The 23,109-nt window shown below is 30.8% G+C and overlaps 1 protein-coding gene across 5 annotated transcripts; it reads left to right on the top strand.

The window, feature by feature from the left end:
* The first annotated feature begins 546 nt into the window (after positions 1-546).
* LOC105116693 (eukaryotic peptide chain release factor GTP-binding subunit ERF3A-like) lies at positions 547-12,763 on the top strand. 5 transcript variants are annotated; one of them, XM_011014147.1, is made up of 19 exons: positions 547-748; positions 1,306-1,347; positions 1,449-1,533; positions 3,775-3,831; positions 3,971-4,075; positions 4,434-4,545; positions 5,887-5,932; positions 6,089-6,160; positions 8,401-8,463; positions 8,559-8,713; positions 8,889-8,953; positions 9,946-10,096; positions 10,423-10,528; positions 10,620-10,755; positions 10,945-11,009; positions 11,155-11,319; positions 11,536-11,608; positions 11,695-11,768; positions 12,401-12,763. In XM_011014147.1, exons 3-18 carry the CDS (start codon positions 1,482-1,484, stop codon positions 11,748-11,750), a joined length of 1,479 nt encoding a protein of 492 aa, XP_011012449.1. In that variant the 5' UTR covers positions 547-748; positions 1,306-1,347; positions 1,449-1,481; the 3' UTR covers positions 11,751-11,768; positions 12,401-12,763. The 5 variants fall into 5 exon arrangements, with proteins under 5 accessions (XP_011012449.1, XP_011012445.1, XP_011012447.1 ...); XM_011014143.1 differs by having other exon boundaries at positions 1,449-1,526; XM_011014145.1 differs by having other exon boundaries at positions 1,455-1,533.
* Positions 12,764-23,109: the final 10,346 nt, after the last annotated feature.

Genomic DNA, 23,109 nt, shown 5'->3' on the forward strand with positions numbered 1-23,109 from the left:
TTTTTTGTAAGTTTGGTCATCTCTTTGTCCTTTCAATTTCAGTTTTTTTAATTCATCAATCAATCCTTTCATTTATGTGATAGGCCTGCATTTAAAATGAATATTTACTAAAAATTAAAGGTATCTTATATTATTAGATACGTTATTATAAAACATGTTTTAGTTGAAGATTTATTGATACTTCAAGTGCAAAATGATGATACAAAACCTTAATAAAAATGCACTTTTAAGTACTGATCATTATGCAAGCAATTTGTTTTTCCGCAAGTTGTCATAACTAATGGAAAAAAAATTCCTAAACAAACTACACTCTTTTAGTTTGATTTAGTTTTTGTATTTAAAAATATTTATAAAAAAACTTATATATGTATTTTTTAATTTTTTTAAATAAAGTTTTTAAATTATTTTAATATACTAATATTAAAAATAAATTTTTAAAATTAAAAAATATTATCAAAAAATATCATAAAAAAATGAGATTTTTTGGGTTGTAATAAGATAATAGTTATTTTTTAAAATAATTTTTTATTAAAATAATAAACAAAAACAAACCTCATTCGGATGAATCCGCAAAACAGTACGAACAAAAAGCACGCGAACACCCTTCCGCCACATAGTTCCAAACCCACTGCCACTAGCCAGCCGAAACCCAGTGATCATCATCATCATCATCATCATCAGCAGCAGCAGCAGCAGCGGCGGCGCCGTCGTCTCCACTCTGCAGCAATGGCAGAAGTGCCTCCACTTGGTTTGCCTTCTCTTTTCGAACGCCATCTTACTTTCGTTTGATGAAATTGTTGGATTACTTTTGAATTAGTTGTTTATGTGTTTGAGATGTAAATCTGAAGATTCTTTGCGTGTAAAATTTACGGGGCATTCTTGAGATGTGAAATTTGATTTTTATTTGTTGGATTTGGTAATACGGTGTGGATTAATTCGCTGAAATGGATGGATTCTGGGATTTGCTTCTCTCTCGAGAGAACCCATGTGCCGGTTCCTTTCAATTCAAGAGATGATTTGTTAAGCGGGCACGGTATACCCGTTTATAACTTTTTTATCCTTTAACATGATACCCATGGGGATGTCGGGTTGGGCTGGGGTATGGTCAAGTATGGTTTATGGAGTATTTTTAAACAGCTTTGGGATGTGTATATGCCTCTATTAATCAGGTTCCTCTACCCATTTCCATGATGAGGACAATAAAGATATAATTCTTGGTGATATATTTTTTTTGGTTATGCTGTTAAGTGTTGAATTAACAATCAAGTGGAGCTTTTACATCTTACACATGTTTTTCAATGATAGATATTGCGGAGGAGATTCGTTCGTTACAGCTTGACTCAGCAGGTTGTGTTAGCATTTTATTATTTAAATGAAGTACTAGTTTTACTTTTTATTTATTTATTAAATGTCCGGGATAGAAATTGAATTATTTAATTTAATCTTAGCATCAGAGGTAAATGGGGTGATTAATTCAGAAGATGCAAAGCCAGAAGAAGTTGAGGAGGTGGATAAAATGGAGGAAGGTTGGTGGTACAGTGAAATTCTTGCCTAGAACTTTCTTGTTGTAATTTTATTTTGTGAAAATAAGTGTACCTTAATGTCCAAAAGGTCTGACATAGTTCTGGTATGATTCTGGCTAAATTAGAAATGGGGTGTCTTCAGTAATGCTTAATTTAGCTATTCTGTATCTTGCAGATAGCTAACTATCAAATATATGGAAATTGAATCAAGGTGCTAAACAAAATTAAAGCCCTGACTAGTTGGGGAATCAATTAGCTTCCTTTCCTGCATTTGAACTTGCCATGGATTCGGTGAATGTCTTCTACAATTGAACCATTTCAATTGTGATACGTAATGTTATGATTTTGCGTATGGGAGTTGATGGATTGTTGTAGATCTAGCATCCTCTGTATTTGGGTTCTAAACTTACTATTGACCGTGGTCTGTTGGATACCATGAAACATGAAACACTTAATGATGAAATAAATGGAAGGAAACTAAGGTCTACTGGATACCATGAAACATGAAACACTTAGTGATGAAATAAATGGAAGGAAAGTAAATGCTTGTCCCATTTGGTTATTGACCCCTCATCATGTTGGTTCGTGCTCTTTCCTTCTTAGTCATTGTGGCTTAAATTTGCAGTTTGTTTTACTGATGAATGAGCATTTCACTTTTGCCTTATAGTTTAATAGAGCACCATTGGGTGATAGTTCCTATTAGATTAGAAAGTGTTGTCAAGAGGCGCCTAGGCACTCTAGGCAAGGCAAGGCCCCAATGCCTTTATTGGTCTCATGCGTTGGATTTCAATGAGGTGCTGCCTAGGTGAGCGCCATGTGAGCGGGCGCAAGGTGCTAAGGCTAGCACTTGCTTGTAGTTCTTCCTTTTTTGTTGAATTTTTCTTATTTTTTAAATGATTTATGAATTGACCTATTTGTCCATTTTTTTTAATTTACCTCAAGAAACAACTTAGGGGTATTTTTGTAAAAAACTAAGGTTAGGGTGAAAGAATTAAAAAAATCATTAAAGTGGGAGACAAACAGACAATGAAGGAGACTTAGAAGAGACACCAATCACACTTTCTTTTTTCAATATTGGGAGTCAAAGAACAACACATTTGTATAGTTAATACTCTAATTTTTTCTAAACAAGTGCAATATAGTTTGAGAGATGAGGATTTCAATTATAATCATGAAATGGAGGGTATGGAGGATTCAAGTGAAGGAGAGGAAAGCATGGATGGAGATGTTTTTGAACATTAATGAATAATGATGATGATATTTAATGCTGCTTTTTAATCAATTTGGCTACTTACTATTTGGCTTTTTAATCTATTTGGCTACTTACTACTTTAAATTATCTTATTTTGTTTTAAGGGTGAAAAATATAATTTTATATGACTATGTTATGGTATTTTATATTCTCTTTTGATTTTCTAATGATCTAATCTTAATTGGAAACATATATGTAATAGATTAATATAATATAATATATATATTTTTAATTTATAGCATATTGCCTTGATTCATTCGGGTGCGTGCCTAACACCTTAGGCATTTTACAGGCTTAGTGCCTCTTTCCTTTTACAATACTGAGATTACATACCTTGAAATATCTCATGATAAAAGAAATGAAAGGAAAAGAAAATGCCCTTACCAATAATTGTGGATTGATCACTCGACATGGTGCTTGTGTTTGTTTCTTATCTGCCAATGTGGCTTCATTTTATATTTTTGGTGGTTGTTTCATTGCTCTTTGTTTTTCTTCTTATGTCTTCATCCCTTTCACCCACCTGCACACCAACTTATGTGCATAAAAAAATAATAATGATACAAACAACATATGCATAGTGCTTGTTTGCCTTAAAAAAACATCAAATTGATGCTTTTTTAGTGCTTTCTGATGATTTTGATGTGCTGATGTTAAAAATAAAAAAAATATGAAAACAAATTATTTTGATGCATTTCCAAGTAAAAAACACTTTTGAAAAGCTCCTTGCACCACAATACCAAACACACACTTAATGCAAATGTATACATTTTTGTATATCTTAACAAAAGAACATACAAATAGCACCGTACACCTGTTTTTTCTTTGCAAAGCAATTGATATCTATGCATCTTCTGTTTCATTGCGAGTAGGTATTTCTTTTTTATTGCTAATTTGATCTACTATTGATGGGCTCCCACTTTTCTTGTTCATGTATTAAGATCTGTGGATAAGTTTGATATCAAACCATTGTCTGACAGGTTTTGCTTTGGATGATTTCAGATTCAAATGATAATGTCACCATAAGCACTCTAGAAATGCAGGCTGAGACATCCAAAGGTATTTTGGGAGTATCCTTCTATTGTTCATTATACATTGATATTTATGCATGCATTATGATTTTTGATGTATTCACATGATGTTTTGTTAGTTATACACGTGCTTGTTACCATTCCTTTACTTGTCTTATGTTTTGTAGTGGAAGATAAGGAAGTACAAGTATCAGAAGATGTGGGAGCTCCGGTTGAGATGGAAGAAGACAATAAGAAGCGACACTTAAATGTTGTTTTTATCGGTCATGTTGGTAGGTTAATATGCTTCACAATTTTGCCACATTAAATGCTGGCCTTGTGATTACTTTTTTGTTTTGTCCTTTTGCTATTTACCCAATGGTTACTACACTACTGCCACCATGCATTAGGTTGTTGAGTGTTTATTATTACTATCATCTGATTGGTGCATTGTTGAAGTAAAAATTATTGTCATGCTGCAAGTAGTTGTCTTGATTGGTGCATTTTTTATTAAGAATGTTGTTTTCAATTTCATTATCTAACCCTGCAATGGCGTTCTGTATATGGTTTACTCAGTTTTCTTGCCTCTTCTAAAAAATTAGTTCTTATCTTCCATTATTGTAGTAGGTAATGTTCTGTGTCTGGCTGCAGATGCTGGTAAGTCCACCACTGGGGGCCAGATACTCTTTCTTAGTGGACAGGTGGATGATCGCACAATCCAGAAATATGAGAAAGAAGCTAAGGACAAAAGTAGAGAAAGTTGGTAGGTCCTTTTTTTTTTCCTTTAATAATTTGGATTTATCTGAATGGTATTTTCAGTTCCTCTTTTTGCAAGGGCATGCCAATTGGCCCTTTTATTTGGTATAGCTTTATGACTGTTCTGCATTATCTTATTTTTTATTTCATTGTGACTTCCATTATTTTTAGATTGCTAGATTGGCTGTTGTTATTGCCTAGAATACATGTAATGTTGTTGAAATTTCTAGTCTTTCATTTGGCAGCTGGATTGGAAAAAACATGCAACGGGAGAAACTTGCTACAGTTGTTTGTTATGTTATTTTAGTTTTCTCTTTTGTTTGTGGTACTAATTTGTAGTGATGCAAGGAAAAGACAAACGGATACAACATGATTCAAGATTATCATGCTTGAACTCTATGCTTGTGACCATTGTTTTGCAATGTTTCTGATTGATGCATGTGAATGATAAACTCGTTTTTGAGCAAAATCAGGAAACTACTTAATTAAATTCCTAGGAAGACCAGTCTTGTGGTGGTATGGAAGTCATGGATTCCTTGAATGTCCTGCATCCCCTTTTGGTAATATGGAAAGACACTGTCAACCAGAACCACATTCTGTTTGTGTGTGGTTGTAGCTAAGCACCTGACTCTGTTAGACTTAGTTTGCTCTGTTGCAGCTGGTACCTGTTTGTGTGCGCTTGAAATCACCCAACAAACAAGGAGAGAGGCTGCCTCTCCGGGTTTCTTAGAATGATTTGAGATGAGCTTCAAACCATACATATTACATATTAAATAATACGTGTAAATGCTATGTATTAAATCATGCATGTCTGAACCTACCAGGTGCAATAGTTTTAAGCTTACTGAAATTTTACTCTGCAATGGGCTCCTCTGATATAGAACTTATATGATTTGTAGATGTTATCTTACCACCTCTATAGAAATTTATTCTGTTAGAGTTTGTGTCAACAGTAAGGTTTAATTTATGAGCTAATCAAGGGGAATAGTCGTTGTCTTAATTAATCTTTAGATAACAAGTCACATAACAGGATTAGAATGGTTTTGTTCCAGAAAAGAACTTATCAAATGAGATTACGCGATTCATTTACTCAAAAAAATTCCTAGTAAACATATTATTTGCTTATGTTCAGGATTATGTTTTTTTAATAATCCTGCATTATTCTTTCTTCTCAATCTCATTGTTGCTTTGAGTTTTTTCTGCATTTTTATCAAATGATCCCTCACTCTTAGTCTTTCAAACTGTTGCTGTTTTTCTCAAGTTCTGAACGACTATTCCTTAAATAATTTTTACTTCCATAGATTTGCTTAATTCGTTTTGATGACCATGATTATTTTCCGTTTGCTAGGTATATGGCTTATATTATGGACACCAATGAGGAGGAGAGGGTTAAGGTACGGTTCTGTTACATTTGTGTATCCGTGGAGCCAGTTTTTTTTTATTCAATTTTTGTTAATACTGCTTCAATTTCCATTATTTTAATGTTCATTTGTATGCAAAACTGATATTAATCCCACTTTAAACATTTTTTTGTATGATGTTTATTGCAGGGAAAAACAGTTGAAGTTGGAAGAGCGCACTTTGAAACAGAGACATCAAGATTTACAATTTTAGATGCGCCAGTGAGAAATTACATCTTCAAAATATTGTTTCCACTTTCTTCACTCCAGTTATTTCTCTCCATTATTTCAATGATAAATGAGTTTTGCTAGATGAGATATGTATAGTGAAAATGAAGCTAGCTATGCATAACATTCTTCTCCTAAGGAGTGGGTCCTGAAAAAATATGTTATTGGCGCAAGTTTTTGGCCAGCAAGGAAATATGGTCAATTCAAGTGTTGAGGGGGAGAAATGGACCATACATGACATATGTTGAAATGATAAAGAATAATCTAGCATTTTGACATCTTACGAGAGATTTTACTCCGTAACCTAGTTTTGTAATGATACTAAGTTGAGTGGAGTGTGTGGTTTTTGCTTGGTTACTTGCCTGTTTTCCTTTCTTCATCTCACTCATTTCCATCCCTCCTTGTTTTCTATCCATACTTCAATGTGCTCTGCAACATTTACCCTTGATATAGACCACTTGATGTAATGTAAATACTGTAAATAAAAACTTCCTGACAATATTACTCAATAATAAAATTACAAATAACTTGAAAAATTGTCCTTGCATGTGTCAGCCTTTATCACTTAGATTAGTTGTGCCTTATAGTGGGAAAGATGAGAAAAAGCCTTCACAAGAAATAGTCTTCCATCCTGTTATGTTGCAGTAATAGGGTTTGAAACTAATGGTTGTCCTTTGTTGTTGAGAGACTTTGTCTTACCAATTAAAAAAGGATAATTCTGATTTTTCATGGATTTGACCACTGATTTTGAGCACAGTAACTAGAGCAGATGAGCAAGTGGTTAGATTCTGTGATCATCCTTTGCTCCTTAAGATCTGTGGATGATGACATATAGTCCTCTATGCACATTGTGATTCTTTCTATAGTGCCATGTATTCATTTGGGGAGAGCTTGCAAAAGCTTGTAGTAGCATTTGTTCTTGTTAGTTTTCATCTCTCTCAAGTTCTTGTTGCAGCTGTTTGTGTTTAACTGGTTGATATATTTAAATTGAAGGTTTCTTTGATTTGAGGATGCTTGAATACATCAAATACTTTCTCACCCAGCAACTAGGAGTAGCTAGATTGAAGGAAGCATTCTAGCAAAATATAATAGTATAGAAAGAGGATATATTGAAAGACATGCTAGAGTTGTTCTACCAAGCTCAAATAGACTAAAAATGGAGTGTGCATTTGGTTCCAACCAAAATAATTCGCTAAACTGATGGATTGTCTATGGTTGGTTTTTTCCTTCCTGAAACAAAAGAGACCAAAACTTGAAAATAACAGGACTCATCATTCTTTGAATTATCCAAGTTATTTGGAAACAAGATATCATTCTTTGTTTCAAAAGAGGTTTTCTTGATTCCTCTTCTTTCTTCAAAACCATGTATCCTAGTACCCTTTTTCTGCCACTATATGTGCATATGCATGTCTATTGACTTACGCATCTATAGAAAGAGAAGGTGCAATGATGAGATCACTATCTCGTTAATCTGATATTAACATGGGGAAAAATCCTGTCCATTCATAAATGGGCTGAGCATCTTGTCTTTGATTTTTCCTTTTTCTATTATTTTCAAATCTTTTCCTGCACAATCATGTGTAACCGCCATTTCATGGAATTCCTTCTGTAGTCGTGAAGTTCTCATTGGTGCTTTGAAATCTCTTGCAACTCTTTTTTCCTTTCTCTTAAGCTCTTTCTTTGAATTAATTCAAATTGAGAAAATCAAAATTCAACATTTTAGCTATTCCAGTGGCTGACATTAGATTCTTAAATAGTTTTAACAGCTCTCATGCTTCAACATGTTCTTTATAGAACACTTCTAATTTTGAGATGTATTAGTCTCTTGATGGACATGCTCCAAAAGGTATAGAAGGGAACATGTTTGGTTTTGTCAGTGTGATTGAGGTGATATGCAATTTCTTTAAACATGAAATGGTTTGGGGAAAGAATTAGAATGGATAGCACTGTCAAACCATGCAAAAAGAAACTTTTGTTTCATTTCTTTTAAGGCAACTTTGACAAAACTAATAGTTTTCGCCCCATTAGAAATTCTTCATGATTGTCTGATCACGTACTACTCTGAAATTATGAGCTGCAGCAATTCTTTTGTTTTTCTGTGCTGATTTATTTTTAATTTTGCATCTTTAGGTTGTTCTGTGCTGTTTTATTTTGAATTTTGGTTTTCATTTCTAATTTAATATCCTCACTTTTTGTTGGGAAGTACGTATAATTTGCTGTTCTTGAATCTTCAGGGCCACAAGAGTTATGTTCCAAATATGATTAGTGGAGCATCTCAGGCTGATATTGGTGTGCTGGTAAGTTTGTACCGAACTCTTTGTTTTCACTTTTACTTTCTCTGTCATGAATTATTGATTTTAAATTTTTTGACAGACCTCTATCTAATTATTAGGTTATTTCTGCTCGGAAAGGAGAATTTGAAACTGGCTATGAGAGAGGAGGGCAGACCCGTGAGCATGTTCAACTTGCAAAGACCTTGGGTGTGTCTAAGCTGCTTGTTGTTGTGAATAAAATGGATGATCCAACTGTGAACTGGTCAAAAGAAAGGTGCTTTTCCCTGTTCAGCAGTGTGTGCCTCCTGTGGATGTGCATATAATTACATGTCCTTTCTTTGTGGGCATAATGTGCATGTGTGGAAGCACATGCATGCTTCTTCTGGGTCTGTCCTGAGATAGTTTCTTTCTTGCTGGCTGTTTTGATTTATTTTTGTAATTTCTCCTAGGTATGATGAGATCGAATCAAAAATGGTACCTTTTCTCAAGCTTTCTGGCTACAATGTGAAGAAAGGTACCGGGGGATTTTCTTCTGTGGTCTAATATGCTTTAAACTTTTCCTTTCCTAAAATGTTTAGGCTTTGTTTGGAGCTTTTGTTTTTTGTTTTCATTTTATTAACTGTTAAAAGGTCTGAGGTGTTATATAGATTATATGGATTCTGAATCTGGACACATTCGTAGATTGCTTGTTTAGTAATTAAAGAGGCCTGAAACTTTGAATAGTATACAGTGGGGAATGAACTAAATTTGGTAAATTCCGTGCAATGCTTTGATTAAGATTCCTTAGGTGTCCTTTTGATAAGAGAGATGTTTCATATTTAATTCTCCAATGGGATGAAGTAACCTCAAGTCCCATTCTCATCTCTTCTAATTACCATACTTGTAGCGTTGCTCTATAAATTCTGCTGGGTTATTCGGTCAACATCTTTACTGTTAAAGGTATGTGTCAATGGTCTAGGTACATTTTTATTGGTGAAATTTGCAAACTAGGACTCTTTTTGGGTAAGGATGGCTTTTGGCCTTTTCCAAACGTTTTAAGCTTTTATTCTGAAAGCCAATGTAAAAGGACTATTGTGAACTTTTAAAAGTTGCTTTGAAAAGATTTGGAAGCCAAAAATAAGAAGCTACCAAATGAGGCTTTTAGGCTTTTGAATCGTGTTTAATACAGAACATGCTACAGCACATATTACCAAACACCCTTACAACCAGTCCCAGCTACAACAGCAACAACTTACAGCCCCAGCCACAAAAAAGAAGAAGTCATGGCTATAAAAAATGGAGCCTAAATCTTGTAGATGTTTTCAAGCATGACTGGTTGTCAAAAATTTCTCTGATGTTGACATGGTTACTATTTAAATTTCTTGCACATTTGGCATCATCTTAACTATTTGAACATCATGGATAACATGGTGTCATCTGAATCTGTCTGATTGCTTTTTCATGATGATTTTGTCTCTAATACCAGTAAATGGTTTGATTACATGGAATGGTACTTTTTTGTTACAGATGTCCAATTCTTGCCAATATCTGGTCTGCTTGGCGCCAACTTGAAAACAAGAATGGGTAACGCTATATGTCCATGGTGGAATGGCCCATGCCTTTTTGAGGCCCTTGATGCTATTGAAGTTCCTCCACGAGATCCGAAGGGTCCTTTTAGGTAAAGTTGCATCCCTGCCCCCACTTTTTCTGTCCATACCTGCATCTAATTTTTCTTTTAGGTGATCTTTTTATCTTCTTCCCCCCCCCCCCCCCCTTTTTGGCATGCATGTTTTTCTACATGCTTAAATTGAACGTAATGGTACCGACACTAACAATTCTTTTGAATGAGTTGAAATGTTCTGATATGAGAGAATGCTTCTTGTGAAGTTTTAGCAGCAGCGGTCATGGCTACTATATTGATGATATTTTACAAGAAACATTGATTGATTTAATTCTTTACTGTGTCAAAATAAATCTCTTATTATATGATTTTTAAATTTGCAGGATGCCTATTATTGACAAATTTAAGGACATGGGAACTGTTGTTATGGGCAAGGTAGAGTCTGGTAGTGTGACAGAGGGTGATTCCTTGTTGGTCATGCCAAACAAGGTGTGTATGCTCTGACCTGTGTTTTACTTTTTGCTCTCTCTATTTTATTGTTTATGTTGTGATATAATGCCTTATGTACACCTATCCACAGACTATGGTGAAAGTTCTTGCTGTATATTGCGATGAAAACAAGGTAAGATGTGCAGGACCAGGAGAAAATGTACGGGTTAGATTATCTGGAATTGATGATGAGGATATATTGTCTGGTTTTGTGCTTTCAAGTGTTGGTAAGTTTTTTTAAGTTTGTTCTTATAAGTTACAAATAAAGGTTCATTAATCTTTGATGTTGTGAAAAGAGCTAATTTGATCTGCAACAAGTTGATGTTAAGTATGTGGTTGTGTGTGAGCTTTGTCATATTTTCCTTTGGCTCCTTTGTTGTTGACCTGACTTTTTTAATTTGTACTTATTTATGCAGCAAGGCCAATCACTGCAGTTACAGAGTTTGATGCACAGTTGCAAATCCTTGAACTACTGGATAATGTATGCCTTTGAGTTTTAATTTTGTTTTTCATTTTCCTTTATTTTCTTATCTCTTTAGTAGCTTGTCATATCGAGGACTTCATCTTAGAGCTGCCTTGATGTATACTGTAGCAACTAAAGCAGAAAATTGTTGTTGCTATTCTAGGCAATTTTTACAGCTGGCTACAAGGCTGTCTTGCACATACATGCTGTTGTTGAGGAGTGTGAGATTGTTCAGCTGCTGCAGCAAATTGATCCAAAGACAAGGAAACCTATGAAAAAGAAAGTCCTCTTTGTGAAGAATGGTGCCATAGTTGTCTGCCGTGTTCAGGTATTAGGATATGACTTGCATGGCATTTTTCTCTAAAAATTTGTGGCTGCAACTTTGCTTTACTTTCTAACATTTATATGCCCACAATTGTTTATTGTCCATGCTGGTACATTCAAACATAGATTACTTATTAGTGTATTTCATTGAGACATGATTAATTTGATAATTTTTTTTTTTAGTATTTATTAGATCTTCCCTTGCCATTATCCCTGTTAGGTAAACAACTTGATATGCATTGAGAAGTTTTCAGATTTTGCACAACTCGGCAGGTTTACTCTTCGTACTGAGGGTAACTTACCACACTTAAACATTTAATGATGTGTGATTTGTTCATTTGTTGAGATCCCATCTCAAGTGGAGTGTTGTGTCTTCCAGGGAAAACAGTTGCGGTGGGAAAAGTCATGGAACTTCCTTTGGGTTATAATTCTTAAAACAATTTTGCATTAAAGGTGAGTGTGTTGCATTCTAAACCCATGCATTTTTCTTTATGCATAATTAAGCTGTTATACCATGCAAAAACTAAGTCCAGCTTTGCACTTGTTGTATGCTCTCTTGTATTGGAATGATTGAAGTTCTATTTTGTTGTTTTGGTTTAAGACATAATATTTGTCTGTGTTTTAAATTAATAATTTGTACGTTTCTTATTTTGGTTTGTTTGCTAAACATTATTTTGGCATTTGTCTGCTGCATCAATCAACTGTCCTTATCGTATACATGCCTCTGAATTTTTTTTTTTAAATGGGACCTCAAAACATATTACATGCACTTATTCTATGTAAATGGACAAAAATGTTTTGATTGGGAGCGGGCCTTTTTTTCTTCTCTATATAGAGGTGATTTTTATTGAATTATTCTCCAAGCAGCTTGTTTAAAATCATTTCTTCATCTAACTGTAATGCTATAAATTATCCAATGCCATTTATCTACTTGGTTCACTCTAAAGGAAAATCCTGATTGCTTGTGTTGTGAGAGAAAAAATTGACTAATAACTATCATTAGACTGAGTTCCTTTGTAAGTAAAAGATTCTTATTTTGCACACAATTGGTCCACCTCGTCAAAGTAACTGATTTTTTATGACAGGTAATCTGACATAAAAAGGACAACTTTTGTGCATTTCGGCAGCACACCTACATGTGTTGATTCGTATATTTGGGGGAAGGAGCTCCTTTAGTAGTTTTTGGATGTTGGGTTATGAGCATGTGTTCCTCAAGCCGCCTCCTCCCCCACCCCCTGTTCCAGAGCATTGATGCTTAAGCATAGAATATACCTGATATACCAATGGCATGCTCATTGATAAATTTTTCTGTTGAAGTTTGTCCAGTATGGGGTTTTTTCCTGACTTGATTCCCATATAGCAGAACATATTATTGAGTTAATTAAATGTTTCCAGTGGGTGTTTTATTCTTGACATGATCCCCAAGATGAGCGTATTTATGGCTTTCATTTTGATGCCCCCTTAGTTGTACACCTTTTCTAATGATCTACGTTTTTTTTTCTTCAATGGGAAAATATACGCTTGGTTACTTTTTATAATTATATTTTTGCAATGAAATGTCAGTCTATATGTTTTTCTGGAAGATTAAAATTTGTTTCAAAGGATTTGATTTAGATTTTGAAGTGAAGGTGGTTAATTATTCTTATGATTATGATGACATTTTTGCCGGAAACCACTATATGTTAGATTTAAGGTATTATAATTTTGTTTTCTTTTATTTGAAAATGAACAGGTCTCTAGTGAATAGTGATAAATTTATTCATTATCAATACTAGTGTTTTAGAAGTGACGCTGCTCACTTTTGTTCTTTCTTTTTTTAATTTCATTCTTAAATTATTTAAATTATTTTTTTAAGTTAATTTTTTATGGCTTAATTTCATGAGATTAAGTTTTAAATTATAGTAGAAAAATAAATTTAAAAGATAAAGAACCACTTAACTTTACAAATAAGTTTTATATTATAGTAGAAAGATCAAATTAAAAGATAAAGAACCTCAATGTAAAATACGAAGAAAATGATGTAAGGGATGCATTGTTAATTTTAAAGTTTTTATTTTCATTTAAAAGTTTGTGTTATTTATTTTCAACTTAAAGGTATAAGAGAGGAAAGAAACTCGTTGAAAAATAGTGAATTAGAGAAATTTGTTTGTTGGTGAGATGTCATCACTAAGAAATAGGATCTTTATGGTATTGGTTTATGGAGTTTAATGGAGGTGATTTTTCACAATAAACATGATGGGGAAACTAGATTAGGTTTTGTTTGGTATACTTTGATTTAGTTGATTTTTTTATTTGAGTGATTTTAGGGTATTTTAGAGTTAAGTTATTTTTTTTAGATTTGTATAGTTTTTAAAGGTGTTTTTAGATAAAAACAAACTTAAAATCAAGATTTTAGGTCAAAAAACATGGAACTTGGGAGATTACCAAAAAGATACTAGTCGTTGGTGTTCCTTTTTTCTTTTTTTCTTTTTCTTTTTCCTTTTATTTAAATAAAGAACAAATGAGAAAAACCTAGATGCAGGCTGGGCTTCCAAGTCCAACTATACCAATTTTTTTCATTAAGGCTAGGCATATGAGTTTGACCCATTGATTTTTTTTAATTATTTTTATTTAAATATTGATTATTTTTATATTTTTTTAGTTGCATAATACTTCAAAAATATTAGTTTAATTTGTATTGGATTTTTTTCTCTATTTTATATGAATTAATTGTATTTGTATTGATTTTTTTTTTATAATAACATAAATCATTTGTTAATAATAACAATATTTAGCCACCAAGATAAAGTGAATGAAAAAGTTAAAAAACAAAAAAAAAATTGATGTAAAATATATGAATGTGCAACTGTTTATATTTCTACCATAGTTATTAATTCGAGTTTAAAGGAGTTAGGTTTTGGGTTTCATGGGTGAACCAGGAAAAATTAAAAAAATAATTTAAAGTTTTAATATTTCATATGAAGAAATTAAGAAAAAAATTCATGTGAATATAGGTTATACATGTTGTAAATAATAAAGTTTAAAAGAATATTTTAAAATATTTTTTATTCTACATTGAAAAAATAATATATTATTCTTTTAAGTTGAAGTATTTAAATAAATTTTTTTTATCCCACATTAAAAAAATAATTTTTTCTTGGGAATATAGAATATATATATTAAAGGGTTTTAAATCCCATATTAAAAAGATATTATATTATCCTTTTAAGTTGAAATATATATACTAAATGGTTTCAAATCTCATATGAAAAAAGTATAAATTGTTTTTTGTAAATATAGAGTATACATACAAAAACAATTAAATTTCATATTGAATAGATAACTTTTTTTCTTGGAAATATAATGTATAAATACTAAAGGGTTTCAAATCTTACATTGAAAAAATAAAATATTTTTTTTAATATTTATATAGTGAATATTAAAAAGTATTAATGACCAACTTAAAAAAAAATAAAAAAAAAGAGGGGTATAGAAGAAAAACCACATTTGAAAAAAAAAAAAAACAAACCTGATCTCGTTTGGGTTCAGCCGAGTTGATCGGGTTTTGTCGGGTTGTTGCACCGACTGATTTTTTAATAAACCCGGATCGGTCCAGTCACCAGGTCTTGGGTCAACCCACCAGATCAATCCGAGTTTGATAATAATGATTTCTACTATGAAGATTAACTTCTCATTTTAATATTTAATTAATGTTAACAATTCTTCTTTGGTTTATCACTTAATATATTTCCTAGTTTATTTGATAAAGTATAAACACCTTTTCATTTATGAATTAAAAAAAAAAATTGATGCAAAAAAAATATTCATAACTATTTTTTTTGTCAAGTTAGATATTGATTTTAAAATTCTATTGGCATTGTAAACATGTTTATATAAAAATGTTTTATTTAGAAAAATTATAATATTTTAAAATACATCAATATCATTAACATAATTTTTTATTATATTCAAAATTAATTTAGAATTCTATATACAGTGTAATGCGAATAATAAAACTATTTAAGGCAAAGATATCAAATGACATGATGACAATTGTAACATCTCCATTAAAACTCCAAGCTATTATTCATAATCTCAAGTTTAGGATAGTTAGAAATCAATAATATATTTTTTTTATAAATATATACATTACTATTTCTATTTTTCTGCTGATATTTCAGCATAATCTCTTTTATATTTAAAACATCTCAATTATCCATATTATTTAATCATACATTATCATCAATTCAAATATACAATATTTAGTGATCCAATCATTTTAGACATTTCATTATCTATAAATCCACGATAAATCTATTAAATTCTGTGTCATTCCTTCATCTAATATTGTATAATTCCAATTCTAATCAACCAACAATTCTAATCAACCAAAATATATCAATTTTTTGATGTTATAATGCATAATAATAAATGAAAGAATGAAACTAATAATGAAACTAAATAAACTTGACACTTCTAATATTAATATCATAGAAATATAACATGACACAAGCACATTCATTGAGTCCTAACAAATACTTATTTGAACTAACCATTTCTTAAACATTCAAACATTTACTTTTAATCACATGCCATAAACATTGAAGTATTGTTTACAAAGAATTAATCTAAATTAATTATATAACCCTTATATCATTTATAGCAAAACACATACAAAAAAGAATTTATACATAATCGAACATCAGTAGTGACAAAACTAAGAGGAACTTGAAATTTTAACATTATTATGTTCATTACATGGTTGGATTTATTAGAAGTTTATTTACTTTATTTAATAATAAAAATCACACACACACACACATAAACACACATTATTGATATTATCAAATTTGAAAAACCCAATCAACATGGTATTCTTTTTTAATAAAAAAATAAAACTAATATTTACTCACTATTATTTTGTAATTTGGTATTTTAAATTTGAAAATCAATCAATCTAGTATTATCCTCAAATACCAATAAAAATCCAATATTCATTTCCAGATATTTCTGAATTCAACTTTTCTAATTTGAAAGTCAATTAATCTGGTATTCTCTTTTAAATACCAATAAAATCCAATATCCATTCCTAGATGTTTCTAAATTCAATATTTTTTGGTTTGGAAACCAATCAATCTAATATTCTCTTTGAATACCAATACAAATCCAATATCCATTCCTAAATATTTCTAAATTCGTTTTGATTTTTCTCATTCTTTAATTCTTTTCTTGTTATAATCATAACTAAACACTTACATTAAATCTTCATATAACTACCCATATTAATATTTAACAAACAAAAACATATAAATAAATTTAATTAAAATAATTTTTTTTATCTATTTATATCTGTCTGTCACACTACAATTCTCACCTAGCTGCGACCCTTCAATAATCTCTCTGACACCATCAAATCAAATTCAATATATATACACTATAATTCCAATAATTTCTTCACCAACCCTAAAACCCTTTTTATGGCTGGTTGGGCTCTTAACCCGATAAGGAATTCCATTCAAGTTTTTTTGTTTTTTTATTGTTTTGAAATCCTTATCCAATTAACTTATGATTCTAATTAACACATTCATATTTATAATTATTCAAATTTAATCCGAACATTCATAACATGTATTCTATAATTTCATAGCAAAAATTTAACATATTTCTTCAATTACATATCAACCCATTACTTCTTTCTCACGTATAATATTGTTAACTCATCACAAAACATTAACTTCAAATCTATGCATTTAGCACAATTCCAAACATATTACTTAATTATGTTAAATTCTTAAACATATCATTATAAATGCATGAATCAAAACATCAAACCACTTGTTTACAATAAAAAATGAAGAAGAAAAGCCCTAGAATCTAGCTTTCTCCTCCCTTTTTTCCTCCCAAATATGGCAGTGCAACCCTAGTTTTTACCAAGGATTTTTCTTGATTTCTAAGCCAATTTCCTATGAAATCTCTCCTTATCCTTCCCTATTTTCTTTTGTGTCGAGTATTTGTTTTGGTGTAATTTGAGGTGAAAAAGTCAAGAAAAATCACATAATTCCTCCCTTTTTCTCACTGTAAACAACTAGCCATAAATGGATTTCTAAGCACGCCATTCATGTATTTATACCCCTCATTTTTTTATGTTTTTTAATAATACCCCAAGTTATCTAAATTTCTATTTTAACCCCACTCTTTTTCACTCTTTCATCCCCTATTTGATTCAACTTTTTTTTTTTTTATCAACAATTGATATTAATCAATTTCACAATTCTCTAATTAGTTTTATTTATTCATTTATCTCTTTTTGAGTTTTTAGCTTGATTAACAATTTAATAAATCATTTATCTAATAAAATTTTGACTGATTTACAATAGCTATTTATTTAAAGGGTATTCTAAAAATTTAGTAGTGAAATTATTTCAAACACCCTTAATACTTAGAGGCATTAAAGTATATTAAAAAAATTATTTGGATAGAGATTTAATTTAATTTGTGTTTAAGTTTGGTTATTTAGGCTTATAAATCATTCAAAATTGATTATGCATGGCTCTTCGCTAATTGCTAATTGTAAATTCTATGCTTTTATTGTTTTGATTCTAGTTAAATGTTGTCTCTATTTATTTTTGTTAATTTGGTGAGTAATATATAATAAATAAGTAGTATAATTTAATGAGTCACTTTATTTTTTTAATGTAATCCAATCTTAATTATTTACCTAAATATTTTAAAAGAACTTAAATTTTTTATGGTGCTTTACTGTTTATATGAACAATAAAACATCTTAATATATGTTTTTAATCATGTTATGACAATTCTATAGAGTAGTTAAGTTGATTAATGCTTAAAACAAGCAAAATTGCAAATTCGAAAGTTGGTAAGCATATATATTTTTAAATTGTGACAGTTTTTTCTCAAACAAATAAGGGATATATATATATAGGTTAGGCACATGGGCCTAGCTTCTAAGCCTGCATGAGATCTAGATTTTAATTAATGTTTAGTGTTTAAATTAGAGTTAGTGTTAAGGTTTGAAATAGTGTTAGTTTTTAATGATTAACTTACATGTTATGGATAGTGTTAGAGTTAGGGTTTGAGGTTTGGATTATAGTTAGTGGGTGTTTAGGATTTTGATTCGGGTTAAGTTATTTTTTATAATTCATAGGGTAGTGGTTAGTATGGTTTAAGTCTTAGTTAAGGTTAGGAATTAGACAAGTTGTGTTGGATACTTTGGGTATTGTTTAAGGTTTAAAAATAAATTTAAAGGTAATTTTTGGTTTGATAAATATCATGGTTAATATATCAAATATCATGATTTCTAATTTATAAATGGTGTTTTGAAATTGCAAGAAGAATGCATTATGCTATTTTCCAGTACTTCTCTATTGTTTTATTAAAATTTCAAGTTCAAGAATTGAACTACGTCCATCCTGGAACAAGTAAGGTCCAAAAGCTTATATGATCAACAGGTCAAACCTTGAGTTTGCTAAAAAATAGTTATGAGTTTGATTTCTTTTAGAGCTATTGAAAGCTTACATAGTCGTTAACTTCAGAGCTTGTGAGAGTAGTTGAGGTACATGTAAACTGGCCTAGACATTCACGTTAATAATAAAAAAATAAAGGTAAGGTCCGAAGGCACTTCCTTTCTTCAGTTGCCTAAAAAGTAGTCATATAATTTGTTGTTTTGTTATATGTTTGTGTTTTGTTTTAGTGGCCGTTCTCTTATTGACTTGCTTAATACCAATCTCATTCGTAAGATAAGATAAATGAACTTCCTTGTTCATAAACCACAAGTTGTCAACAAAAAGCATGTATTCATTTACTTTTGTTCTTTTTTTTCTTTTTTCCAATCATAAGCACATTTGAGTCGGTTTATGTATTTTTATTTATTTTTATTTTTTCTACAGAGTAATATAACATGTTATGTTTAAGATTTTGACTTTAAAAATTTAAAGCAAGAAAAAGAGAGAAAAACCAAGTCTTCCTACTCATGAAACCTATCCCTGTTAACATATACCCTCATTCACCATATATATATATATATAAGAGAGAGAGAGAGAGAGAGAGAGAGAGAGAGAGAGAGAGAGAGAGAGAGAGAGAGAGAGAGAGAGATATATATAGAGAGAGAGAGAGAGAGAGAGAGAGAGAGAGAGAGAGGCGTATATAAGAGCTAGATTAGTCCTTATTTACTTCACATATGCTTCTTTTTCGATTGTATTAAGTTGCGGTCTCAATTTTCCAAGTTTATAATTTGAAGGAATGAATTAAGAAAAAAAAAAAAAGCAAGCAAGAAGTACATTAACAAATAGACTGGATGGAGTTTTCACCGGTGAAAACCTCATTTTTTCCTTAGAAGAATCAACAAATGAACTAGCCATTAAATGATAAAATGGTTTTTTTTATAAGAATGCATTAATCTTTGTCAAATTTAATGGACTTAGACAAGTCTTTTTACATTATTTAGGATGAAATGATTAAATAACCTTTGGAGAAAATAATGAATTGACATATAGGGGCTTTATAGACATTTATATTATTTTTTTATGCATAATGGAATTACTTCATTGCCCTCGTGATAAAATAAATTTAGAGCTTCCTTGTAGGGAGGTTTTAGACTTTTGCTCATGGTTTTTTAGTTATAATAACGTTTCATATAAGTTTACTCATGGTTTTTTAGTTATACTATCGTTGTATATAAGGCAATATAATCTTTGTACACAATATAATTTTTATATAATGAAATTACTTTTATGCCCTCGAGATAAAAATAATTTAGAGCTTTCTTGCATGGGCTTTTCGATCTTCTACTATTTGTTTTTTAGTTATACTGATGTTGTGTAGGGGGTAATGTAGTCTTTTTACACTTTTTATGAACAAGAAATTTATGAAATTCTCTGAGGATAAAAAATAATTTAAAGCTTCCTTGAATGGGTTTTTTGGTATTTTACACTTGGTTTTTTGGTTAAATTGACATTGCATAAGGGGCAATTTTGGTTTTTATTGTAAATATCAAATATTATTAACAAAAAGTTGATGGTGCGTGCCACACACGCACTAACAAGTGGACGTTGCTCATGCTCTTTGAGTAGCGTGTGTGGATGCGTCTTATGATAAAAATCCTCTTTCCACAGTGATGTTAAAAGCGTCAATTTCCTCTATCCAATGGTGTGGTGTGTTTAAGTGGCGAAGCAGTGGTTAAGCTATGATTGACTTTGTTGTTTTCCTCTATCTTCTCTCTTTTTTCTTCTTCCCAAAGTATGGTTGTGTATTGCCATTTATTTTTTGTATCCAATTTGTTTTTTATTTTTTTAATTACTATTTTTTTCATCTTCTTTTGATTTATGTTTTTTTTTCAATTTCATCCCTAATAATTTAATTTAGTTTCATTTTTATATCAAATTTAGTTCTTATTCTCTTGATTTTTTATCCTTTTATTAATTGAATTTTGTTTTTAATTTCATCCCTAATATTTGATTTCAATTTATTTTTATTTTGAATTTGTCCCCTATTCTTTTTATTGTTGTTTATTTTGTTTGGGATCTTTTTTTATTGTATATTTTTCAATTTCATTTCTTAACATTGTTTTATTGATAATTTTGCTCCATTTTCCCTCTTCTATAGGTTAGTTTCAGCCTCATGACCATGGTCATGAGTTTTAAGGGTTGATATTGGTTTACTTTGGTGTTTTTTATGTCATTCTATAAAATTTATTTATTTTCATTTTTATCCTTATCTTTTTTAAATTGGTTTTTGTGCTTTTTTTTTTTTGCTTTTCTTTCTGTGGGGTTATCTTAATTGTATGCTTATAATTACAGGGTTAAGGAGTTGACATATAATTTTTTAATCAATTCTTTTTGGTTTCACACAACTTTTTTTATTGAAAATTTTGCTTCGTTGGTTTTTTAAGTTTGCTTTCTGTAATCAGTCTACATCTCATGACCAAGGTCACGAGTTTTGAAGGTTAACTCAGGTTGACTATTCTACAATATAGAGTGGTGTGACTTATCTTTAAGAGTGTTTCAATCCTATTTTGAGAAACTATCTTTATTCTTTTCAACTCAAACCATATCATTTTGGAATTAGAGCTTTGGATTCTTGATCTATATAAGATCATGACAAGAAGAGGATGACCCATTATATTTCAAGAAGATGAACGACTTCAACGTGACATGGAAATTATTGAGTTGAGGAGAATAGTGGAACAACTTTAACAACACTTGTAGCAACTTAAAGGCTAAATGCCACTAAGAATATGTGATAATGAATGTGATTTTAATCCCTTTGTTATCAAGAAAGACTCGGGTTATGAATTTAATTGGCAACCATGATAAAGAAACAGAACCTATAAATGAGAGGGAGATGTTTAAGGTTAATATAATCGAGTTTGATAGACGTGATTAAAGAGATGTTTTTCTTGATTGGTTATATATTTTGGAGCTGATTTTTAATTTTAAAGAACACTCGAAGGAGAGAAAAGTGAAACTAATGGACATTAAGTTTAAAGGCTATGAATCATTATGGTAGGAGAATCTGAAGAGGGAACAAGTTTAAGAAAGTGGAAATTAGATTCGTACATGGGAAAAACTAAAAGGAGAGCTCAAGTGATGACTTCTTCAAATAGTTATAAACAAGATAACTATTTGAAGTTTCATAATTATAGATAAGATAATATGAGTGTTCAAGAACACACTCGTGAATTTGAGTATTCAATGATGAAATATAACATAGTAGAGCTAGAAAAGAAAACCATTACTAGATTTTTGGAAGGACTTAAGAAGAATATTTTAGATGTGATTTTTCTTTAACCCTTTTAAACATTCAACGATATTCAAAAGTTAGTGGTGAATATAGAACAACAACAACAAGATAAGTATAAATATCCCTATAGGCCAACTAACTTTGAGAGATAATCCTTATATAGCTTTAGCTTCTCATTTTTTGCTTGCCATTATCCTTTCATTTAACAGATAATTAGTAGTGAATCTCTATAAACATCAAGTTTCCTGACTTTTAGTTTTAAAGTAGCTTTTAGACTGATGATACATGCTTCATACTCGACTGTGTTATTGGTGTGTTCAAATTACAACCTCACTAAAACAGGGTATTGCTTCTTTTCTAAGAAAAGCAGTGTTACTCCAACCTCATTTCCTTATATATTCACTGCTCCATCAAAGTACATGGTCCACCAGTCATTCATCTTATTATTATCTTTAATTGTTAGCATATCCTCATTAGGAATGTAAAAAAATAATAATATCGTATTATGCTAACAATGCTTTTCATCTTGCTATTAGGTTTGACAAGTAAGGCTTTTCACATATTTATTTAAGCAGATCCAATTTTAAGATCAATCGGGTCAGTAGTACTATGTATATTGCTTAAGCCTTTTTGTGCCCTAAACCAAGGCACAACATAACCTTTTGATGACAGTATACTAGGATTTGCAATCATTAAACTTCTTGCTCAAGTAGTAGATAACTTGTTATTTCTTTCTTAACTCATCATACTAGCCTAACACAAATCACATGGTTGTTTCTGTCACTATCAAATATAGGATTATGGGTCTTCTTAGTATAGGAGGTGATTAGTACTTAAAAGTGCATTTTTATCATGGTTTTATATCATCATTTTGCACTTGAAGTATCAATAACTCCTTAACCAAAGCATGTTTTATAATAATGTATCTAATAATATAAGATACCTATAATTTGTGGTAAATGTCTATTTTTAATGCAGGCCTATCACATAAATGAAAGGATTGATTGATGACTTGAAGAACTTAAATTGTAAGGATAAAGAGATGGCCAAACTTAGA

This window comes from Populus euphratica, unplaced genomic scaffold (genome assembly GCF_000495115.2).
Source record: "Populus euphratica unplaced genomic scaffold, PopEup_1.0 scaffold1023.1, whole genome shotgun sequence".
Taxonomy (NCBI): Eukaryota; Viridiplantae; Streptophyta; class Magnoliopsida; order Malpighiales; family Salicaceae; genus Populus; species Populus euphratica.

Coding starts and splice junctions, on each gene's coding strand:
- LOC105116693 (XM_011014143.1), top strand. CDS start 562: ATGAATCCGCAAAACAGTACGAACAAAAAGCACGCGAACACCCTTCCG. Junction 8,714..8,888: donor GTGAACTGGTCAAAAGAAAG/GTGCTTTTCCCT, acceptor AATTTCTCCTAG/GTATGATGAGATCGAATCAA. Junction 10,756..10,944: donor TTTTGTGCTTTCAAGTGTTG/GTAAGTTTTTTT, acceptor TTATTTATGCAG/CAAGGCCAATCACTGCAGTT.